This window comes from Sapajus apella, unplaced genomic scaffold, assembly GCF_009761245.1.
Source record: "Sapajus apella isolate SASKATOON/1434 unplaced genomic scaffold, GSC_monkey_1.0 scaffold48, whole genome shotgun sequence".
NCBI lineage: Eukaryota > Metazoa > Chordata > Mammalia > Primates > Cebidae > Sapajus > Sapajus apella.
The window spans coordinates 8,127,018-8,148,794 of NW_022436988.1; the positions used below are offsets into that span (position 1 = coordinate 8,127,018).

At 56.1% G+C, this 21,777-nt stretch overlaps 1 protein-coding gene across 2 annotated transcripts; it reads right to left on the minus strand.

Annotated features, from left to right (window-relative positions):
* Positions 1 to 517: 517 nt before the first annotated feature.
* Positions 518 to 20,848, minus strand: SLC9A3R1 (SLC9A3 regulator 1). Of its 2 annotated transcripts, none has more exons than XM_032241779.1 (6): positions 19,848 to 20,848; positions 7,221 to 7,382; positions 5,693 to 5,846; positions 2,763 to 2,803; positions 1,499 to 1,588; positions 518 to 1,268 (listed from the first exon to the last, which is right to left on the minus strand). In XM_032241779.1, exons 1-6 carry the CDS (start codon positions 20,286 to 20,288, stop codon positions 1,080 to 1,082), a joined length of 1,077 nt encoding a protein of 358 aa, XP_032097670.1. In that variant the 5' UTR covers positions 20,289 to 20,848; the 3' UTR covers positions 518 to 1,079. The 2 variants fall into 2 exon arrangements, with proteins under 2 accessions (XP_032097670.1, XP_032097669.1); XM_032241778.1 differs by having other exon boundaries at positions 1,499 to 1,639.
* Between the last annotated feature and the right edge of the window lie 929 nt (positions 20,849 to 21,777).

Consider the following 21,777-nt stretch of genomic DNA (forward strand, 5'->3'; position numbering starts at 1 on the left):
ATTACATTAACTTTTACAGTTACAGTCCTCTGAGCATGTTGGTCTGAGTTCCCACTTTCCCTGGTAAATATCACCATTAGGGGGTCTTTAGCCCACACTGGAGCTTGCAGCCTGGCACACAGGCACATTGACCACCAAGCTGAACACCCAGATGGGTGCATCCTCCTTCCCACAGGACTTCTGCACAGCTAGGCTTTCTAGCTAAAGCTACTCAGGCTTGGGGTCACAGGGAGCCCTAGATGACCCTCCCTTCAGTGTACCCCACCCTCCAAGCCAAAGACCCCCCTAGGAACATCCTGGCTTGCCATTTCTCACTTTCTACCTATAAGGGGTCCAAGGCCAGAGGACAAAACTCCCAAGGAAGACACGGAGGCTGGAGGGTTTGGAATTACTGAAAGTGTTTCCTTACAATGGTGGTACCTGGCTCAGGGATGGGCAGGGGTAGTCAAACCCTCCCCCCTGCCGCCCAGTTCTCTGAGGGTGGGAGTAGGAACAAAAGCTTAAGGCCGAGGCCATGGCCATGCCCTGGATGCAACAACCAGGAAAATCATGTTAATCAAGGAAACAAAAATTCCTCTAGACTCTGCAAAAATACTGCACTTTTTAAACAACAAAAATCAAATGAAAACAAGATACGTCAGCCACAGCTCTCAGGATAATGGACGCCCTGTCCACTGCGAGCTGCAGCTGCTGCAGTCAGAGTTCTTTAATCAGCCCTGAACCCGGTGATCACATGGGGGTGGAAGGGAAGGTGCCCTTTCACCTGGTCCCATGATCCTGGCTTGGTGTACGTCCCAGTGATGTCCCAGGCTGGGTGGCAAAGGGACACCTGGTAGGATGAGGCACTCAGTGAGGAGGAGGGAGGCAGAGTCTGCTTTCTGATTGGGGGAGGACAGGAACACATTCACCTTCCCTAAGTTAAGGGAAGAACATAGTTCTTTAGAAAAATCATCTGTCAAGAAAGGGGATGTGGGTGCTGATTTGTATGTCGATTCAGGGGAGTAACTGGGGAGAAGGAAAAGGGTGGGGTGGAAGGCTGGCTCAGCCCTGCCAGTCACTGGGTGGCTGGCATCGGGTGCTCAGAGGTTGCTGAAGAGTTCATTTTTCTTGCTCCAGTCCATCTGCGGGGCCCGTTTGCTGCTGCGCTTCTGGTGGGCCCTCTCTTTGGCCACGGCCAGGGAGATGTTGAAATCCAGGACGGGGTCAGAGGAGGAGGTAGACGAGGGCACTGTGGAATCCTGTTTTGGGGGGCTGTCTTGGGAATTCAGCTGTAGAGAGAGGGAGGGCAGGAAGCTGGGAGTCAGTCCCTCATTAGGCTCCCTGGTCCTCAGCCCCAGTGAGGTGGCTCCCTTGGGGCAGTGCCCAGGGAAGCCAGGTCACAAGAACAGAATGTGGCTCAGCATGTGACTTCAAAGGCAGGATGGTGTGCCAGGAACAAGTGGGGCCTGGGAATCGGCTTCCTGTAACCCAGTTGCCACCCCCCACATGGCTGGCCTACCTCCTCGCTGGTGTCACTGGAGGCGGTTCTCACCAGGGCTGGCCTGGGGCTCTCTGAGGCTGCCTCTGCCAGTGCTTCACGACTGTTCTCCTGGCAGAGAGGAGAGGGGTGTGGGTTGCCAGAGGGTGGGGTGAGGGGGTCCTGAGGAGGGAGGGAGCTCCTGGGGAAGTAGGGGCCTCAGTCTGAGAAGAGGCAGTGCTGATACCCTGGCCCCACCCCCGATTCCCACTGCCTGAGCCTGCTGGGGCTCCTTTTCACATTCCTTCGAGGATCAGAGGGCAGCCTGGTTCTCCTTCGTTGGCTGGAGGGATGCATATTGTCGTGGGATTGGCTGAACTGCTCCCTCTCCCTGGCCCTCTCCAAAATGGCCGTTAGGTACTGACTTGCCTGTTGGGCCAATGACCAGGGAGGGGTTTCTTGGAATGTGGGGACACTGGGGGCCTCTTTGCTTGGCATGGGGAACCCATGTGGTGTTCCCTGAATCTCCTGTGGTCCACCTGACTGGTCCCCTGGATTTGACCCCAGGAATCCTGAAACCCTAACCTTGAAGCAACAAAGGAGGGCTTTGAAGGAAGAAGGTGGATGGAAAGTTCTAGATCTGAAGATGAGGTGACAGAAGGTTTAGACCTGGGTCCAAGGACCCTGCCCCTTGCAAAGTACCCTGGCAGGAGCTCCTAGGGAAGGGGAACCTTTGAGCAGACCCTGAAGCGAGTTCCTGCTCTGTGGTCTGACTCTGAGTTGTCCTGTCCCTGAGTGCAGGCTTTGGCTGGGGCGTCAGCTTGGCACCCAGCCCCTTCCTGGGTTCTTCCATGGCTTCAGCTGGCGTCCAGCCCCACCATCTCTTCCCCAGCCTCACCCCCTTCCCTTCTACCCAGGGAAGGGGGGAGGATGGGGCTTTGTTCTTCCAACCCAGACTGGAAGTAGCAGGGGCCCGGCTGCCCGCGGCCAGACACTGAAGCTCTGTTCTTGGGGGGAAGAATGGCCCCTTCTGTATGGTGGGGAGTTGGAGGCGGGGGCTTGTCACCCAGGATGGCGGGCTGCAGAGGGGCCCAGCCAGCCCTCTCCCTCCCGACAGCTTTGGCTCCAGGCAGAGGCCAAGAGGGTTCTGGCAGTTTTATAGCTTGGAGCTGAGGAAGGACCTGGTACTGGGGATCCTGAGGTTTCGGCCTTAGCCAGATGGCTATCCTGCCAACCACAGCGCCTTCTGACCCATCACCTGCACCCCCAGGATTGAGATCCAGAGAAACAGGGGACCCACCCTTACCTTCTGTATCTCCCCATTGGTGAAGGGCTCAGGCAGGGGACCTAGGCAAAGGACAGAGCAGAGGTAAGTCCAGAATGGGGATGGACTGGAGCGTGGAGGAGGCGGGAGTTGGGTTTGGGTAATTACTTCTTGTCACTTAGGTCAACATCTCAAATTTTTTTGACTACAACCCACTATGAGTACATTTGCCTTATTATTTATTAAAAATTATTTTGGTAGCGATGGGGCCTTACTATGTTGTGTAGGCTGGTCTCAAATGCCTGGCCTCAAGCAGTCTTCCCACCTTGGCCTCCCAAAGTGCTGAGATTAAAGGTGTGAGCAAATGTCTGGCCTATGTTTGCCATTTTGAAGACTCGGCACACACAAAGATTTTGTGTAACAAAAGTTTCACAAAACAATACCCTTACTACAGTGCTCTTTGTTATTTTGAATTTCATTTTATTAAAAAAAAAATTCTGGGCCAGACGCAGTGGCTCATGCCTGTAATCCCAGCACTTTGGGAGGCCGAGACAGGTGGATCGCTTGAGGTCAGGACTTTGAGACCAGCCTAGCCAACACGGTGAAACCGTCTCTACTAAAAATACAAATACAAAAAGAAAATTCGCCAGGTGTGGTGGCACACGCCTGTAGTCCCAGCTACTTAGGAGGCTGAGGGGGGAGAACTGTTTGAAGCTGGGAGGCGGAGGTTGCAGTGAGCCGAGATTGCACCACTGCATTGCAGCCTGGACAGCACAGCAAGACTCAGGCAAAAAAAAAAAAAAAAAAAAATGCTGGTCTCTATCTATTAAATTGACCTTATGAGGCACTGATGGGTCACAAGGTGTTTAAAAAAAGAATTGTCCCAAATGGTGACGAAATTCCAGGATGGCTGCCTAATTCCTACCTGGGAACTCCTACCTGGGAAGCTTGTTAAAAGTACAGATTCCAGGCCAGGTGTGGCAGCTCATGCTTGTAATCCCAGCACTTTGGGAGGCTGAGGTACGTAGATCACCTGAGGTCAGGAGTTCAAGACCAGCCTGGTCAACATGGTGAAGCCAGTCTCTACTAAAATACAAAAAACCAGCTGGGCGTGGTAGCACACACCTGTAATCCCAGCTACTCGGGAGGCTGAGGCAGGAGAATTGCTCGAACCTAGGAGGCAGAGGCTGCAGTGAGCTGAGATGGAACCATTGCACTCTAGCCTGGGCAACAGAGTGAGACTCCGTCTCAAAAAAAAAAAAAGGTGAAAAGAAAATTAAATCCCAACTCTTATTAGCCAATCAGGAAATGAAGGGGGAGGAGAAGGCTCAAGGGGTGTGTGCTGGGTGTCCCCTCCCCTAGCCAGTGGGAAACCTGGAGGGGTCAGAGGGAGACAGGTCTGGAGTCACCTTCACTGGGCTCACTCAGGGTAGGGGGTCCCACATGGCTTCAGGGGTGGCTGTTCCATCTCCAGGGACTGGTCGGCCTAGGTGGGCTTCTTCTGAACTTTTGGCTTAAAATTCATGGTCATCTTTTCCCTTGTCCCTGGTCCAGGACACAGCCAGAGATACCTGACTCTCTTCTCCTCCCTTTTGACACCCACAGCCTTTCTGGGGCAAGGACAGCTGCTGGGACACAGGGACGCTTACTGTCCCCTCCCTATCAGCTCACAGTGGTCAGGGTGAAACCCTGGCAGCCGGAGGGGGGCATTCCTCCCTATGGAGAGAGTGAGGATGCCATCCTGGAGGGACACTGGGGAGGAGACCGCTCCCAGGCCTCTCCCTCTTCAGGTCCTTTGGCCAGAGCCTGCAGCCCCTCCAGCCAGAGACAGGCAGAGAGGGAGGAATGTCTGAGGGGCTAATTACCTGTGGAGTGAAGGGGTGGGGGAAGGGTGCTGGAGGAAGCAGGGGACAGTATCTCAGGAGCTGAGTGGAATCCAGATTTCAGCTGTGTCTTCCTCATACCAGATCCCTAGGAGCAAGGCTGGGGCTTCTCTGGGCCCTGGTCTCCCCTTCACTGGAGAAGGATTATCTGAGTTTCCATAAACTTGGGAGACAAGGGTAAGGCAGTGCCCCATGTCCCATGCCCAGAGCCAGCTAGGGACTTCCAGGGGCCATCCCCTCTTAGTCTAGGAGCCTCCAGGCCTTAGATTAGCGGGCAGGGGACAGGGCCTCCCCAGTGGGCTTTTCCAGCTGGGATCTTTGTGTGAACGCCCTTCTACACAGATAATCTTGAGTCTCCAGGAGGCCCTGCCCACTGTAAAGTCCCAAGAGGTTCCACCCTCGGTATGGCCCAGTGAACACCCCCTTCCCCCTCCAGGGAGCCATCTTCCCAGGGAGAAAGTCCAGACCAGGGAGCAGAGCACTGCTTAACCCCTCCCTGCCCTGGTACAGAAGCCCTGCCCTGTTTGGCTCTGGCCTGGGCAGGGGGAGGTGACAGCCTGGCAGGGTGATGGGGGATGGGGAGGGCAGGGGCCCAGGGGCTGAAGGGGGTCCCACTACTCTCTAGAGCCAGCAAGGCTGAGTTTCCAAGACAACCTGAGAGGAGGGAGGGGGAGGCACTGGGCCCCTGTCACTGGACTCTGATCTGACTAAGCAAAGGCTGGAGGCCTCCCCGGAGTTAACCCTTTCCTCATATCGACACTGCTCTGAAAGTTTGCTGGTGGAGGCAGAATTGGGGGCTCAGGCCTCCCTTTGGGGCTGCAGCTTTGACCGGGAATCAGAGCTCTGTCGTCCCTCTGACTGTCCTCGTGCCAGCTGACCCTGTCACAAGCCATTCTCAGAAACCCACTGCCACTCCCTATACTAGGCCCACGCTCCCCCAGCCCACACCTCTAGGTCTCCCCTGAAGGAGAGGGAGGGAGCACCCATACCGGGAAGCTGCCCACCCCTCGCATGGGACCCAGCAAAGTCTTAGCCCTGGCTCACATCCATGACTTGGGGGCCTCTAGCCAGCATCCCCACCCGGCTTACCATTCAGGTGCTCCTGGGATGGAGTCACTTTGCATTTCTTGAAGAACTCGTCGGTTTCCCTGTCCACCACCAGCAGCTTGGTCTCGTCCCCGCCAGCCCTGATGGCGGACACCACATCCCCATGCTGCTTCCCCTCCATGCAGACCCCGTTCACCTGCGGCGGGGGGTTGGGGAGGCGTTACGGGCGTGGGCCTTGGTTCTGGGCCAGGTAGGTGGAGGAGGGCTAGGTAGGGCCGGAGGGGCACCTTGGTTCTCAACCAGTTTGCAGTTCCCAGCCTGGGGATACCGACCCCCACCATGTCTGCAGAGTCCTGGACTAGGCCAGGGGTCCTCCCATTTGCCAATCAGCTGGGGAGGCAGGACACATGGGAAAAGCCAACGAAAATATCCGGACGAGACTAAACAAACACAGCTGGGAGAGATGGGATGGGAGCGAGCTGGGAGGCTGGGTGGGGCAGCCTGGGTAAGGACTTGCTGTCCGACTTCCCTCTCTGGGCGTTGGTTTTCTCACGTGTAAAATGAGAAGTCTTGGGAGAGCTGTTCTCCAGCTCTAAGGTTCTAAGACTGTGATTCTGGGACCTGCCTGAGCATTTGGTTCACATTTCCTCTCCCAGGAGCACAGTGCCAGTGCACTGAATGAGTGAGTCTAAAAGCCTAACTTGGGGCGGGGCACGGTGCTTCTCACCTGTAAGCCCAGCACTTTGGGAGGCTGAGGCGGGCGGATCACCTGAGGTCGGGAGTTTGAGATCGGCCTGACCAGCATGGAGAAACCCTGTCTCTACTAAAAATACAAAAAATTAGCCAGGCGTGGTGGCGCATGCCTGTAATCCCAGCTACTCGGTAGGCTCAGACAGGAGAATCGCTTGAACCTGGGAGGTGGAGGTGGCAGTGATCCCAGGTTGCACCACTGCACTCCAGCCTGGGCAACAAGAGCGAGAATTCGTCTCAAAAAAAAAAAAAAAAAAAAAAAAGCAAAAATTAGCTGGATGTGGTGGTCGGCACCTGTAATCTCATGTATTTAGGAGGCTGAGGCAGGAGAATCACTTGAACCCAGGTGGTAGAGGTTGCAGTGAGCTGAGATAGCGCCATTGCACTCCAGCCTGGACAACAGAGTGAGACTCCATCTTAAAAAAATTAAAAAATAGATATATAACTACAAAAATAAAAGCCTAACTCAGGAGTGGGGTTTTGTTACTGCTACCCCCATCTGTGTGCCTGGCAGCAGGGAAGCTCTGGAGGTGGCCCCGGACATCTCCCTGATTGATAGGTGAATCATAGGTGCCAAGTGTGTCTGCTTGGCAAGGAGCAGCCCAGGGGAGAGTGAGGGTAAGAAAGGAGTCAGTCAGTCCATCTGTCCGTCCATCCATCTATCCATCTACCACCCTACCTTCCCTCCCATCCACCCATCCACCCAGCAGCTCCAGGTTGGCTGTGCCTGTGGGCTAATGATGAAACGATGGCCGCCCCCGGCGCTGCTGCTCTGCAGGGGGCAGGGGTGGTCAGATAGGAAGAGGGCGAGAAGTATCACCTCCACAATGCGGTCCTGGGCCCGGAGCCCTGAAGCTTCAGCCGGGGAGTCTGGGTCCACTGACCGGATGAACTGGCCTGGCTTGGACTTGTCGCTGTGCAGGTTGAAGCCATAGCCATTGGGGCCCTTCTTCATGGTACAGAGCCGAGGCCGAAGCTCGAGCTGTGGGGACAGGGGAGGGTCCATGGCTATTCCACAATGCCCCCGGTTCTGCCTTCCCTGTCCTCTGCCTGACCCCACCTCCCCCACCAAGGAGGGCTTGCAAGGATACAAATGTGCTTAGATCTTACAAAGCAATCTGAGAAGGTTCTGGCCCAGGACTCAAAAGACTTGTATGGACACCCAGCAATGCAGCAAACTGCTTAGGTGACATGGGTAAAACACTGCTTTGTCCAAGCCTCAATTTCCTCTTTTGGCAAATGAGGGGTGGGACTAGGTTAGCTCTCACATGCCTGCCCCTCTGACAATCTTAAGGTGAATCGCGTGCTGTGTTGATCAAGCCCTTATCCCTCCCCATTGGTGACTCAGTCTGGCCCTCCTGGAGAGGGGCAGAGTGTGGCACCCCTGTCAGCCTGGCTGGGCAGCTGGGGCATATGACTGAGGACCCCCAGCCCCTTTGCACCCCGTTCTCTGCAGCAGGGAAGGAAGAGGCAGGCGTTTACTGAAAGCTGGCCAGTGTGTTTACAGTAAAGCCTTTTCCCATATACACGAACTCCCTCTCACCCCCACCAAGCCAAATGGCCCAGCCAAAAGGGAGCCAGAAGGGGCAGATAACCAAAATCCCGTTGTGTGGCACAGCAAGGAGACGTGGATAAGACAGGGGACCATCCTCAGGTGTTCTAGGAGCCCTCCCCTGTCACCGCCTGGGGGGCAGAGGTGGCAATGGAAGCATAGAGACCCCAGAGATGCAGGAGCCTGAATGGGGAGGGGACTGAGACGAGCAGGGCTGGGCTAATGGGAGCCCAGGGTGGCTGTGGCCTGGAGGGTTCGACGTACTAAAAGGGCACCTGTGGATTTCTTTTGAGCACTCAGACTCAGGTGATAACAGTTCGGCCAAACCCTGTGCCCAAGGACTATGCTACGCCCGAGTCCCTGTCCCTCTCCCCCTCCTCCAGGCCTGGTGCAGGGCCACTGACTGCTGTCCAGCCTGTTGGCCCTGGGTTATCACTCAGCACATCAGGCAATGAACAGTGGATAGTCAAGGCCCGGAGCCAGGTTCCGGCTCCCCTGCTTAGGAGCTGTGTGACCTGGGGCAAGTGATTTATGGATCATTCTGACTGCCATCTGCCTCCCAGGGTTGCTGTGAGGCCCAATGAGGTAACTGACTGAAACCTTTTCTAACTGTAAAAACTCTCTGTGCACACCCAGACTTTCCCATTGTCGTGAATACTAATGAATAGTCATTGGAAGCTGGGAGTGGGATTCTGGTGGGGTGGGGGCGTGTGTGCCAGGCTGCTCTGAAACCCAAATCCCCAGCTGGGAGTAGAGAGGGCCTGGAGGGGTGAGAAGGCATGCACGGGAGGGCTTATGGGTCTCTGCCCCAACTTGCCAGCCCCAGGAGGCTGCCACCATCTGCAGGAGACTCAATCCCTAGCCTTTCCGTCTCTGGGAGTGGTTAAAGGGTGACTTTGCCTTCCTTTAAGAGCTTGGGCAGGTCTTTCCTGCTTGTGTTTCATACCCAAATCCAGGCTCCAGGGCCCCTCACCCCAACAACAAAGGCAGTTAAGTGAGTGGTAAAAAAGTGAGCGGCTCACAGAGGCGCAGGAACCCCGAAGTCAGGCTGAATGAAGCCTCCTCTTGCCCTGTTCTCCCCTGGCCCATCCCCTGCCTCACTGCAAGGCCCACTTCCAGCTTGTTCCGTTGTCACCTGCTCCAGGCTCACCCCTGGCACTCCCACAGCCCTCCGGGATCTTGTTCCGGGAGTAAGTGAGGTTCTTCTCCCCTAGAGCTAATCCCTCCACAAAGCTCCAAGCCAGAACCAGGCCCTCCCCTGGGCCGCCTAGGTGAGCAGGAACAGGTCTGACCAGTTGCCGTCACCAGGACAAGGCGCAGCTTTTTGCCTCAGCCAGACTGAGCTGCAGGACCTGGCCTGACACCCTGAGAAAGTGTGGGGGGGTGAAATCTCAGGACAGGCAGTGGGCAGCTCCAATGACCTCCTCCAGCCTCCCTCCACAGTCCCCATGCTCCCTAAAACCTTCCTATAGCAACCTGGCTGGGGCTTGCCAGCTGTTCTTGAGATGGGGAAACTGAGGCTCAGAGATATTGAGCCCACTGCCCGACATCACACAGCCAGGACTCCAACTCTGGTCTCTGACTTGGAGCCCGTCCTCCTTCCACCACACTGCAGGGTGCTCCTTAAGCATCCAAGTCCAGAATGGGGCAACCCACTGGGAGGTGAGGTCCCAGCAGGAGTCGGGCAGTGGAGGGCAGACAGGGACTCTCTCCAGGGCATCCGCTGCAGCCTCTGCTGGAGGTGGGCTGGGAGCTGAAGAAATCACCAGCCTTCCTTCTGGGTGCTCAGGGCTTCTCGAAGCCGGAACTATGGCCTGAGCTGGGGGATGAAGCCTAGCGTGGGTGACGGGGCAGGGGCATGCCTGGGCTGGGGACAGGCAGCTCTGGCACCCACCCCTGAAGGCCCCCTCCTGGGTGGCAGGGCAGGGCTGTGCTAGCTGCCTTTGGGATGCCCTGGCCCTGGTCTCTGTGCTGTGGGCTTCCCTTACTGACCCTCACCCCAGTATACCTCGCCAGGTGACATATAGTGCCAAAGCTCCAAGTCGTGCAGTTCAAGGGGAAACAGTGGACCCGGCCTGAGGGGCTCAGGTGCCCTCTGTTCCCTTCCCCTGCACTGGGACCTGCTCCACTGCTCTGTCTAGATGTGGCTCTGTGGTGGCTCCAGGACCTGAGGGTGGCTGGACAAGGAGACGGGAAGCCCCAAGTAGGCCCCAACAGCATTTAGACAGCTCCAGTGCACCTGCAGAGCCTCCTGCCCAAGTCCCTAGAGACTCCCTCCCCTCACATGGGGAGGGGGGTTCCCACTCTCCCAGGGAGACCAGCCTTATTCCTCCTCACCCCTCCCCTAGCAGGAGCCTCCCAGCTGTCTCCAGGAGGTGTCAGTGCCAGCTGCTGAGTCAGCCCATCAAGCCAGCCCATCCCAGCCTGGGTGGAGGCTGGGGCTGGCAGGAGGAGTCCCTTGGGGCAGGCCCCCTGGGTATCTGTGGGGCCTGGCCTGTCCAGGCCCAGCACTGAGAGGAGACGATGGGGAGGGGTGGGGCACCTGGGTCAGCTCAGCCACCATCGCTCCTGGACCCTCACGCCGAAGCTGAGGCAGGGTTGGGTTCTGCCTCTGGGGAAAGGGGGCAAATGGAAGTGATGTTCAGGCACGCTGAGCTTGGTGTGTGGCCCCCAGGAGCTCAGGAGGAGCCAGCTACAGGGGGGCCCAGAGCATGCTGGGAGGAGGAGACTCAAAAGGAACACAACTCCAGTGAGTTCCAGAGGGCAAGTGGGACCTCCAGTGACGACAGCCCAGGAGATCCAAGCTCAAGACAAAATCAGGATCTGCTCAGAGAGGAGACTGGCAGAGAGCCAGAATCGACAGGAGGGAATATGAGGCCATAGCAACTTGTGGGCAGCACAGCTGGGCTGGGGTGACCCAGGGCTAGACAGGCTGGGGACTCTCACTTTCATACAATGCTGACTGGCTTTCCAGAAAAGACCCGGCCGGGAAAGCTGCCCCCACATGCTTCTCTTGGGGCCTCCTCCACCCTCAGGCTGCCTCCCTTCAGCTGTCCTCCACCAGGGACACTTGCCCCACCCCAAGTGGCCGCCCCATCACCTCCACCCACGCAGTCCAGGGAGCGGATGGCGGGCACGGAATTCAATAGGCGCCACCAGCAGCCACCTGGAAAGCTGGGGAAAGATGATACCCTAATCCCAGTGACCGTCTCTGGGGAGCAGGCCCAGGCCCGCTCCCTGCTCCTCCTTCCTCCCTTCTGGGAGAGCTTCAGGCGCCTGGGGGCCAACACCCCATAGGGCCCAGCCCCTCCCTGGCTGATGCCATGGTGATGGGTCCTACAGAAACAGCCAGCCTGCTTCCTTCAAGCCAGCCAGCTAGGGCCCCCGGATGAAAGGGGCTGGAGAAATAGGAAGACCTCCAGGGTGTCCAGGGGAACAACAGAGGTAATCCCACCTCTCAAGACTGCCCCTCCCCCAGCCCAGTACTCCTGTTTATGCAAATAAGACCAGTGCCCTGCTGCCCAATACAGGAATATCGGCCCCAACAAGAGGATGGAAGGGGGCAGGATGGTGGGAGTAGGAAGGAGTCCTGGCTATTCTTGGGGGCTGGGGTGTGTGTGGCAGGACTATGTTGGGGGTAAGGGCCATGGCTGCTGTGGGACGCTGCTCAGTTTGTTCCACAGATTCTGGAGACAGGGCTGGGCCTGGTGCTGGCTCTTCAAGGAAGCCAGGATGGAGACAGCTGGCCTTGCCTAGGGTGCTGCATGATGGGCAGCCTGGGACAGTGGGAAGTGCTGAGGGGCTCCGAGCACTCAGCCAGTGTCCACACCTCTAGGCAGAAGGTGTCTTCTCCTTACCCTAGGTGAGGTACCATGGGCTTGGCTGCCACTGGCCCCCTGCCCAGTGGCCCTGATGTCATCTCATTTTACCCTATGGGACCCCCTTCCACCCCCACAGCCCTCCAGGTCTGTGCAGGCAGCAGGGAATGTGCACGACTCCATTTACAAAAAAGGTCACTCACCATTCCTAGCCCTTGATCTCCGCCTTCCTATTTCTCAGTGGGAAGAGCTTTCTCTGGAGTCTGGTAGGGTGGGAGCCAGGCAGGAGACATAAACTAAAGTGAGGGCTGCTGGTCTGACAGACACCCCCGGGACTCAGGGGTCCTGAACCAGGTTCTCCCTCTGGCTAGTAACCTCTTCTCCCTGTGCCAGCCATGGAGACCCACAGGGGCGGGAGGGGGCAGAGTCTGGCTCACGTCTCCCCAGGGCTGGGCAAGCCTGGGATGGAGCAGGCTGGTACCTGGGCTGCGGCCTGGCTGGACACCATCCAGGGCTGGCTGCCCCATGCCTTCCCTTCTGCATCCCTCCTCATCCCTCCCCCCCATCCAGAAGTCTGTGGATTTAACGCCTAGGGGCTGTCCCAAGAGGCTATATAAGCTCAAGAAACTGGGTTCAATGCTGAAGTAACAAATAGCAGCTGTGATTTACTGAACACCTACTGCATGCCAGACACAGAGCTAAGGGCTTTAGATGTATTTTCTTTTTTTTTTTTTTTTTTAGATGTATTTTCTTAAGCAGCCAGTTATAGTCCTATAAGGAAGGTATTATTGCTAGCATTTCACAGAAAAGGAAAACCTAGCTTCAAGAAGCTGGAGTCAGTTGTTCAAATACACATGGCTGACAGGCAAAGGCAGGATTTGAGCTCAGATTCAGAGCAGCGCTGTCCAGTAGACATATAATGCCAGTCATATGTGGAATGTAGGATTTTCTAGTCATCACTTTAAAAAACGAAAAATAGGGTCAGGCGCGGTGCCTCACGCCTGTAATCCCAGCACTTTGGGAGGCCGAGGCGGGCAGATCATGAGGTCAGGAGTTCAAGACCAGACTGGCTAACATGGTGAAACCCCATCTCTAGCTGGGCATGGTGGCTCGTACCTGTAATCCCAGCTACTTGGGAGGTTGAGTTAGGAGAATTGCTTGAACTGGGACCCGGGAGGCAGAGGTTGCAGTGAGCTGATATTGTGCCACTGCACTGCAGCCTGCGCTACAGCAGAGCAAGACTCCATCTCAAAAAAAAAAAAAAAGGAAAAATAGGTCAGGTGTGGTAGCTCATGCCTGTAATCCCAGCATATTGGGAGGCTGAGACGGGCAGATCACTTGAGGTCAGGAGTTCAAGACCAGCCTGGCCAACATGGTGAAACCCTGTCTCTACTTAAAAAAAAAAAAAAAAAAAAAAAGGCCGGCGCAGTGACTCACACCTGTAATCCCAGCACTTTGGGAGGCCAAGGCAGGCAGCAGATTGCCTGAGCTCAGGAGTTCGAGACCATCCTAAGCAAAATGGTAAAACCCTGTCTCTACTAACATACAAAAACTTAGCCAGGCATGACGGCTTGCAACTGTAGTCCCAGCTACTCAGGAGGCTAAGGCAGGAGAATTGCAAGAACCTTCGAGGTGGGGGCTGCAGTGAGCAGAGACGGCACACTGCACTCTAGCCTGGGTGACAGAGGGAGACTCCATCTCAAAAAAAAAAAAAAAAAAAATTAGCTGGGCATGGTGATATGCACCTATAGTTCCAGCTACTCCGGAAGCTGAGGCAGAAGAATCACTTGAACCTAGGAGATGTAGGTTGCAGTGAGCCGAGACTGCACCACTGCACTTCAGGCTGGGTGAAAGGGTGAGAGTCTGTCTCCAAAAAAAAAAAAAGCAAAAATAGCTGGGCGAGGTGGCTCATGCCTATAATCCCAACACTTTGGGAGGCTAAAGTGGGCAGATCACAAGGTCAGGAGTTTGAGACCAGCCTGACTAACATGGTGAAACTGTCTCTAGTAAAAATACAAAAATTAGCCAGGCGTGGTGGCAGGCCTCTGTAATCCCTGATACTCAGGAGCCTGAGGCAGGAGAGTTGCTTGAACCTGGGAGGCGTAGGTTGCAGTGAGCCGAGATCGCATCACTGCACTCCAGCCTGGATGGCAGACTGAAACTCTATGTCAAAAAAGATAAAAAAGGAAAAATAATAGAATTTAATATTTTACTTAACATAATGTATCCAAACTATCACTTCAACGTGGAATCCATTTTTAACAATTGAGCTATTGTACATTCTTTTATTTGTACTATGCCTTCAAAATTTGGTGTGCATTTTGCATGTGGACTAACACACCTCGAGTGCCTGGGGCCTCATGAAGCTGGTAGCTGCCGCCCAGACAGCACAGACCTAGGGGTCTCACTCCCAGCCACTGTCCTGCCTGAGACTGCCCCAAACATACTCCTCTAAATCTCCACGGCCATTGCTGTTCCCCTGACCTTAACACAGGGAGAGGCTGCAGCCTTTGTCTCGGAGAATTCAGAGTGCTCAAGCACCCAGCAGTCAGTGGGACATGAACCTGGCCAGTGTTTTCCGTGTGTTCCCACACCACGCCAAGATGACCTGGACCTCAGGGAGTCTGGATCACTCTTGTGCTTTTCTAGGGCGCAGGAACCTAAACATTGCCTAGGAGTCTGGGGACGTGGTGAGTTGTCCTACCATGAGGGGAAGGCATCAGTCAACAGTCAAGACCACCCTCGAGGGGGGCTCTCTGTGCAGGTTCTGGGGGGTGAGGGTGGGGGGAGATACTTGGTTACCAGATTCCAGATTGACCTATCACAATACATGAGAAGGTCTGGGGCAGGAGCCTGCTCCTTCTGAGCTGAGGCACTGCAAGGATGCCCTGCCAGGGACAGGAGCACCTGAAAGCTCTGGACCCTTACAGGAAGCCAGTTCAAGCAGCCCGAATTTATGCCTCTGTGATGGTCCAGCTGTGGCTGAGAATATGATGGGCAGAAACACCTGGCAGAGTCAGGCATCAAGCACAGCCTAATCATGTGGCCAAATGGATGTGCAGGCATCAGAGTCAGAGGGCTGGGTTCCAAGACACATCCCTGTGCTGTCTGGGAAGTCACTAGCTGGGAGTCCCGGGACCTGCCATGGCCACCTTAACTGATCAAGCCTCAGCCTCCAGAGGCAGGGGATGGGGCCAGTATCTGGCTCACTGGTGGTCATGTGGATTAAATGAGGCAGACAGGGTTAGTACTTAGCACATTGCTAGGCACAAGTAGTAGCTATCATGTATTGAACACTTACTGTCAACCTACAAAATGGAGAAAACAATAGCTAATTTGTCTGGGGGAATCAATGAAATGTGTATCAGCTGGGTGCAGTGGCTCATGCCTGTAATCCCAGCACTGGGGGAGGCCAAGGCAGGCAGATTATCTGAGGTCAGGAGTTCGAAACCAGCCTGGCCAACATGGTGAAACTCTGTCTCTACTAAAAATACAAAAATTAGCAGGGTGTGGTGGTAGGTGCCTATAATCCCAGCTACACGGGAGGCTGAGGTTGCAGTGAGCCGAGATCGCACCACTGCACTCCAAACTGGGCCACAGAGCGAGACTCTGTTTCGGAAAAAAAAAAAAAAAAAAAAAAAGAAAGAAATGCATATCAATATCTTTGTCATAGGCAGAGCGCCTAACGGAACATTACAAACCCTAGTTTCCTTCCAGGTAGGGCCACTCTATCTTAGAGCAACAGAAGCAGAGGAACACTTATTATTGGAGTCTAGAGCTCTGGTTTCTCCCTACAAAGAGCATTACAGTACCAACAAGACCTCGGCTGAATTTCTTACTTCTTTTTTTGGAGACCGAATCCCACTTTGTTGTCCAGGGTGGAATGCAGTGCCACGATCTTGGCTCACTGCAACCTTCGCTTCCCAGGTTCAGGCAATTCTCCTGTGTCAGCCTCGTGAGTAGGTGGGATTACAGGAACCTGCCACCATGCTAGGCTAGTTTTCGTATTTTTAGTAGAAATGCGGTTTTGCCACGTTGGCCAGGCTGGTCTTGAACTCCTGACCTTAAGTGATCCACCTGCCTTGGCCTCCCAAAGTGCTGGGATTACAGGTGTAAGCCACCATGCCAGCTTGAGTTTCTTATTTCTTTTTTTTTTTTTTGAGACGGAGTTTCACTCTTGGCTACCCAGGCTGGAGTGCAATGGCGCGGTCTCGGCTCACCGCAACCTCCGCCGCCTCCTGGATTCAGGCAATTCTCCTGCCTCAACCTCCTGAGTAGCTGGGATTACAGGCATGCGCCACCATGCCCAGCTAATGTTTTTTGTATTTTTAGTAGAGATGGGGTTTCACCATGTTGATCAGGATGGTCTCAATCTCTTGACCTCATGATCCACCCGCCTCGGCCTCCCAAAGTGCTGCCCCACTTTCCCAAGGACCACTGAGATGGAAACTCTGGGAAAGGGGAGAAGGACCCCATTTAGACATACAGAGTTTCTTGAGAAGGAAGTCCCCGTTCACCCCCTCCCCTCCCCCAACCTTTTTTTTTTTTTTTGGGTAGAGACGAGATCTCACTATGTTGCCCAGGCTGGTCTCAGTCTCAAACTCCTGGGCTCAAGCGATCCTCCCACCTCGGCCTCCCAAAGTCCTGGGATTATTGGCACAAGTCACTGCACCTGGCCAGGAAGCTCCGCTGTAACTCCAAGATAATCATCTCCAGAATTACTGAGTTCACAGGAGCCTGAAGGTGGGAACCAGGGCCTACACTGTTTTGCCAGCAAAGAAAGAGATCCCAACACACAAACAATTACATACCCTGTCCATTTCAAATCTAAACACCCTGCAGCTCAATCTCTGTTCTGCCCTACAAGAGCTCCAACTTGGTTGGTATAAAACAGCCTGCCCACCCTGGGAAAGAGGTTGATGGCCCTTGGCTAACTGTGTGAACCCACCCACCTTGCTCCCTGGGGTGCCTGCACTCTCTGTCTCTGGGATCGATTGGGCACTGACTGGGTGGGTGCCAGGCTTGGCCACAGTGGCACTTGCCCAGTTGGGCAGGCTGACCCAGCGCTAGCTGCCCCAGGAGAGGTGTGCAATGATTATTGTGAAATATGCATTCATTCCGATACCAACTGCAAAGGCTGGCTGAATCTGCATTCAGTGCCAGGCACTGAGCTGCTTGCTTTACACACAGCCTCGTGCAATTCCGAGGTAGCTGCCATAACCCCCAACTTACACAAGAGGAAATGGAGGCTTGCAAAGTGAAGTAACTTGGCTCCACACATTCTGGCTAGTACAGCTGAGCTGGCTCAGGCCTGCCTGGCCGGCACTGTGAACTCAGGCTCAAGGGTTTAGGCCTTATCCTATGACTGGTGGTGAATGGGGGGAGGAGGGCTTTAAGCAGGGGAGCGCCAAGGCGGGTACTGCTGCTCCTCTCTCCCCATGGGGCATGTGGGGAAGGCCATGTGCAAAGCTGGTGGGCACAGCTGGAGAGCCACTTCCACCTCCTTAGGCCTAGACTCCCCAGCAGGACGGCCAGTGTTACAGGCACTCCTCAGCCTCTGTCCTGAGTGGTTTTGGACATAGCTGGTCTTCCCAACAAGAGGCCACCCAGCCAACTGCTCTCTGTGCCACTCGTTTCCACTGAGATATTCATTTAAGAGCTGGATCAAGATAAGGTAACAGCCCCACCTTGCACACAAATTCAAACGAAAACAAACTGGCAAACCTCAGTTTGATGCTTTATGTAGGAAAGGGATGCGTTTTAGAAAAAAGAACTCTTACAATGTTTGTTAACATTTTTTGCAATAACTGCATGGGCCATCTGCAAACTCAACACACATAACGGTGGGATTTTCTGCTAGAGGGACTCTGGTGCGGACGGTGAGTCACTTTGAAGGAGCTGGGATTCAAACGTCTGGGCATGACGGGGTGCAGCTCAGCACTGAGTAAGGGGCTCGAGTACTTCACATTTCTAAAGTTCTAGAAGGCCGGGCGCGGTGGCTCAAGCCTGTAATCCCAGCACTTTGGGAGGCCGAGGCGGGTGGATCACGAGGTCAAGATATCGAGACCATCCTGGTCAACATGGTGAAACCCCGTCTCTACTAAAAATACAAAAAAAAAATTAGCTGGGCATGGTGGCACGTGCCTGTAATCCTAGCTACTCAGGAGGCTGAGGCAGGAGAATTGCCTGAACCCAGGAGGCGGAGGTTGCGGTGAGCCGAGATCGCGCCATTGCACTCCAGCCTGGGTAACAAGAGCGAAACTCCGTCTCAAAAAAAAAAAAAAAAAAAAAAGTTCTAGAGAAGGCAGGCATCACATCATCCAATGCCTGCACCTCACAGACAGGAGAACCACAGCTCAGAAATCCTGGGACTTGGCTGGTGATAGTGTCCCCAGGATTTGCTGGTGGCTCTCCTCTCATCTCCTGGGCTAAGGAAGTACACACAAATGTAGGTGTCCCCCCAAAACCTGCAAGAATCGGATTCTGTGCTCGCCCAGGAAGCTCAAAGCCACAGCTTTTGAGTGTGTGTGCTACGCCAAGCCTCCACGGTAGCCTCCCAGGCCCTCTGGCACCCAGAGGCATAACCAAAAGGGCAAAGGGAGGAGCTGCATGAGACTGCAACTTGTAGTAGGGGTGGGGGTATTTGTGTGAGTGCCAAAGTCCAAAAAAAAAAAAAAAAAAGACTGTCAAATCGATCGATGGACTCAGCACAAAGTTCACACTGGATTTCTGTCTGGGATTGGAGATCATCGGCCCCAACCTCTGGTGTCAACCCTTGCTCCGGGTGCTCCGATCCCTTCCCCCTCCCCTTGCCAATGCCAGCTTGGCAGGGGCAGGAAGTGGGAGCCTGGTGGCCCTGGCATTCCCAGCACCCAGCTCTGGCCGGACAGGCCTCTGGTGACCTCACTTCCACCTAACCAGTTGATCCCCTCGGGCTTCGCCTTCCACCTTAATGCTGAACTGTGCGGTCTCTCTGTCCAGGGAGGATCCTCCTGGCCCCACGGACACTCCCACCACACACTGCCACCAGGGAGAGCTGGTGCAAGCTGAAACGACCCTAGGAGGCTCAGGCCCTGCCCTCCAGTGTGCATCCGAAGCTTCCCCACTCCTCTCTGGGGACAGGAGGCTGAGCACAACTCCTGTTTTGCCAGCTGCCCCTCCTGCAGCTGATCCAAACTGGGATCCCATGGGCAAACACCAAACATGGGCAAAAAGCAACCAGCCTGCTGGCTGTGTGGGCACCAGAGTGAGTGTGGCAAGGCCAGGGCAAGACCACCAGCTCGCCATGTGCCTCAGGAGCTCTCTCCCCTCCCCTCAGCCATCTTTCCCTTCTTCCAAGGTCTTCCCCCTCCCCTCCCTGATACAGGCGCTTACTTCTCACATTCCTGAGAGTCGTAAATCCTCCTGGGTGGCAGAACCACCACTCAGAGATGCCTTGGCTCCTCCTCCCCCCAGGCACCCCCACACAGCCCTGAGACGGTGGGGCTTTCTCTCCCTTGGAAGTTACACCGGACTCCGGGAGGATGAAGCCCAGCAGGGCTGAAGCTGATGGCACACACCGACGGGCTGCGGGAGGGCCTCCTCGCGCCGGGGCTCCGCAAAGGAGGAGGAAGGCTATTCCCCTAGCTTTTGAAGTAGGGGTAGTGGACGAAGCTGGCACCTCTGGGGCGGAGATTCCTTCCTCCTGAGCCCATCTGCAGACTGGGGTGAAAGAGGAGAGGGCGCCAGGGAGGGGCAGGATTGGGGGATTACGAGCAGACACACTCACAGACCTGAGGGAAGGGCGACTGGGTGCCCCTGCGCCGCCCTCTCAAAGGCCAGGGAACAAGAGGTGCAGGTGGCAAAGGCGCTCAGGCTCCCAGCACAGCCAGGGAAGGAGAGGAGGTCGCGGGACGCAGCCCCAGGCCTGCCTAGGATCTAGCGCGGCGCCTGGTCGGCGGGCGGAAGCGGTCTCCCTCCCGCAGCTAGAGTTTCAGAAAGACGACGGCGGGCGCGGGGCTGGACGGCCGGGGCGCCTGGGTCCCTCCCGATCCCCCTCCGACCCCATTCCAGCCGGCGCCGCCCAGGCCCGGCTTACCTGCTCCGGGTGGCTCTTATTGGCCTCGCTAGGCTCATTTTCGTTGCCAGCCTCCTGCGCCTCGGCGGCGGCCGGCGACTCGGCCTGCCCCGGCGCTTCCTGGGTGCGCAGCAGCTCCTCGCGGACCTGGACGCCGAGCTTCTGCAGCTGCTCGTCCGTCTCGGGGTCGACCACCAGCAGGCGCACGGCATTGAGCGCGGCGCGGATGCGGCTCACCACCTGCTGGTGGGTCTCCTTCTCCACGTTCTCGCCGTTCACCTCCACCAGCCGGTCCCCGGCCAGCAGCCCCGCCTTCTCGGCCGGCGAGCCGGGCTCCACCAGCCGGATGTACTGGCCCACCTTGCCCTTCTCGCCGTGCAGGTGGAAGCCGTAGCCGTTCGGACCCTTCTCCAGGCAGCAGAGCCGGGGCAGGGGCGCCCCGGCCGCCGCGTCCGCGCTCATCTCGCCCTGCGACGGCTCAGCTGCGCCACTCGGGGTTCCGTTGGGGACGGGACGGCTCAGTCCTTCTTCCCGCCCAGAGAACTGGGAGCGCGGCAGGTAAGCCCAGCGCTGCGGGACGGGCGAAGCGAGCAGGTGTCCCGGGAACCGCCGGCCGCCGCGAGCCTTGAGGAGAAAAGAGAGGAGCGCGGACCAATCCCCACCCCGCGCGGCGTCTGAGCTTTCCAGAGCCCGCCCAGGCTCCTTACCCCGGGGGCGGGGCCACGCAGAGGGTGTGGAACTCCGCGAGCCAATCGGGGGCCGCAGGCCGGGGCGCTGCGGCCGGGTGAACGGCGCCGGCCAATGGAAACGCGCGGGGCGGGGCCTGTGCTCGGCGCGGAGCCCAGTGGCGGGCGAAGACAGAGCGCTCAGGAAGTGGAAGTGTTTGTTGCCGAGCGGCCGGTGCTGGGGCGGCAGGGGCGGGGCCCGCTCAGTTCTCGGTTCTGGGCGGTGGGGCTCGCCGGCTCCGGCCTGGTTTCCCCTACTAGTGGCGGAGAGTGAGGAGAGGCCCTCGGATAAAGGACCCTAACTTTTTTTTCTTGTTTTTTTTTTTTTGAGACGGAGTCTTGCTCTGTCGCCAGGCTGGAGTGAAGTCGCGCGATCTCGGCTCGCTGCAACCTCCGCCTCCTGGATTCAAGCAATTCTCCTGCCTCAGCCTCCCGAGTAGCTGGGATTACAGGCGCCTGCCACCATGCCCGGCTATTTTTTTGTATTTTTAGTAGAGACGGGGTTTCCACGTGTTGGCCAGGCTGGTTTCAAACTCCTCACCTCAGGTGATCCGCCCACCTCGGCCTCCCAAAGTGCTGGGATTACCGGTGTGAGCCACTGCACTGGCCAACGTTTTAACAGCCTTTAGCCAAAGCATGGGTGCAGCTCCGCTTAAGGGGGAGCGGCTGTTGCCGGGGCAACCGCTCCCGCGGGGCAGCGAGGACCAGGCAGTCTTGAGAATTAAGACTGAGGGCCTCCTCGGACCCTACAGAGTTGTTTGAATAACATTTTTCCGTTTGTGGGAACCCTAACCCTAATCCAGTGGGAACCCTAACCCTAACCCTAATCCACTTTGCACTGTCCCAGGACTCGCATACAGGAGTGCAGGTTCTGATCCCTGCTTGGGAAGGTGCAGAGGTGCGGGCTCGGTGGAGAGCCTGGGACCTCGAGGGGCAACTCACTGAAGACAGGACACCTAGGGCAACGGCGTGGGCTTTGGTGTCAGCGTTTGGCTAGGGAGGTGGGATGGAGAGAGGCAGAACAGACTCAGGTAATCAACCTCTGGGTACACTCCACAGGGAACAGAGCCTTGGTTTTTTTTTTTCAACAGAGAAAGAAAAATGATTAGGACTGTAAGATTAGCCTTCTAGCTCCCTCTTGCCAAAGAGAGGCTGGTCACAGAGGTAGGGGGACAGTTTGTTAAGGGGGAGCTGACCCTCAGGACAGACACTGAGGAAGGAGTATG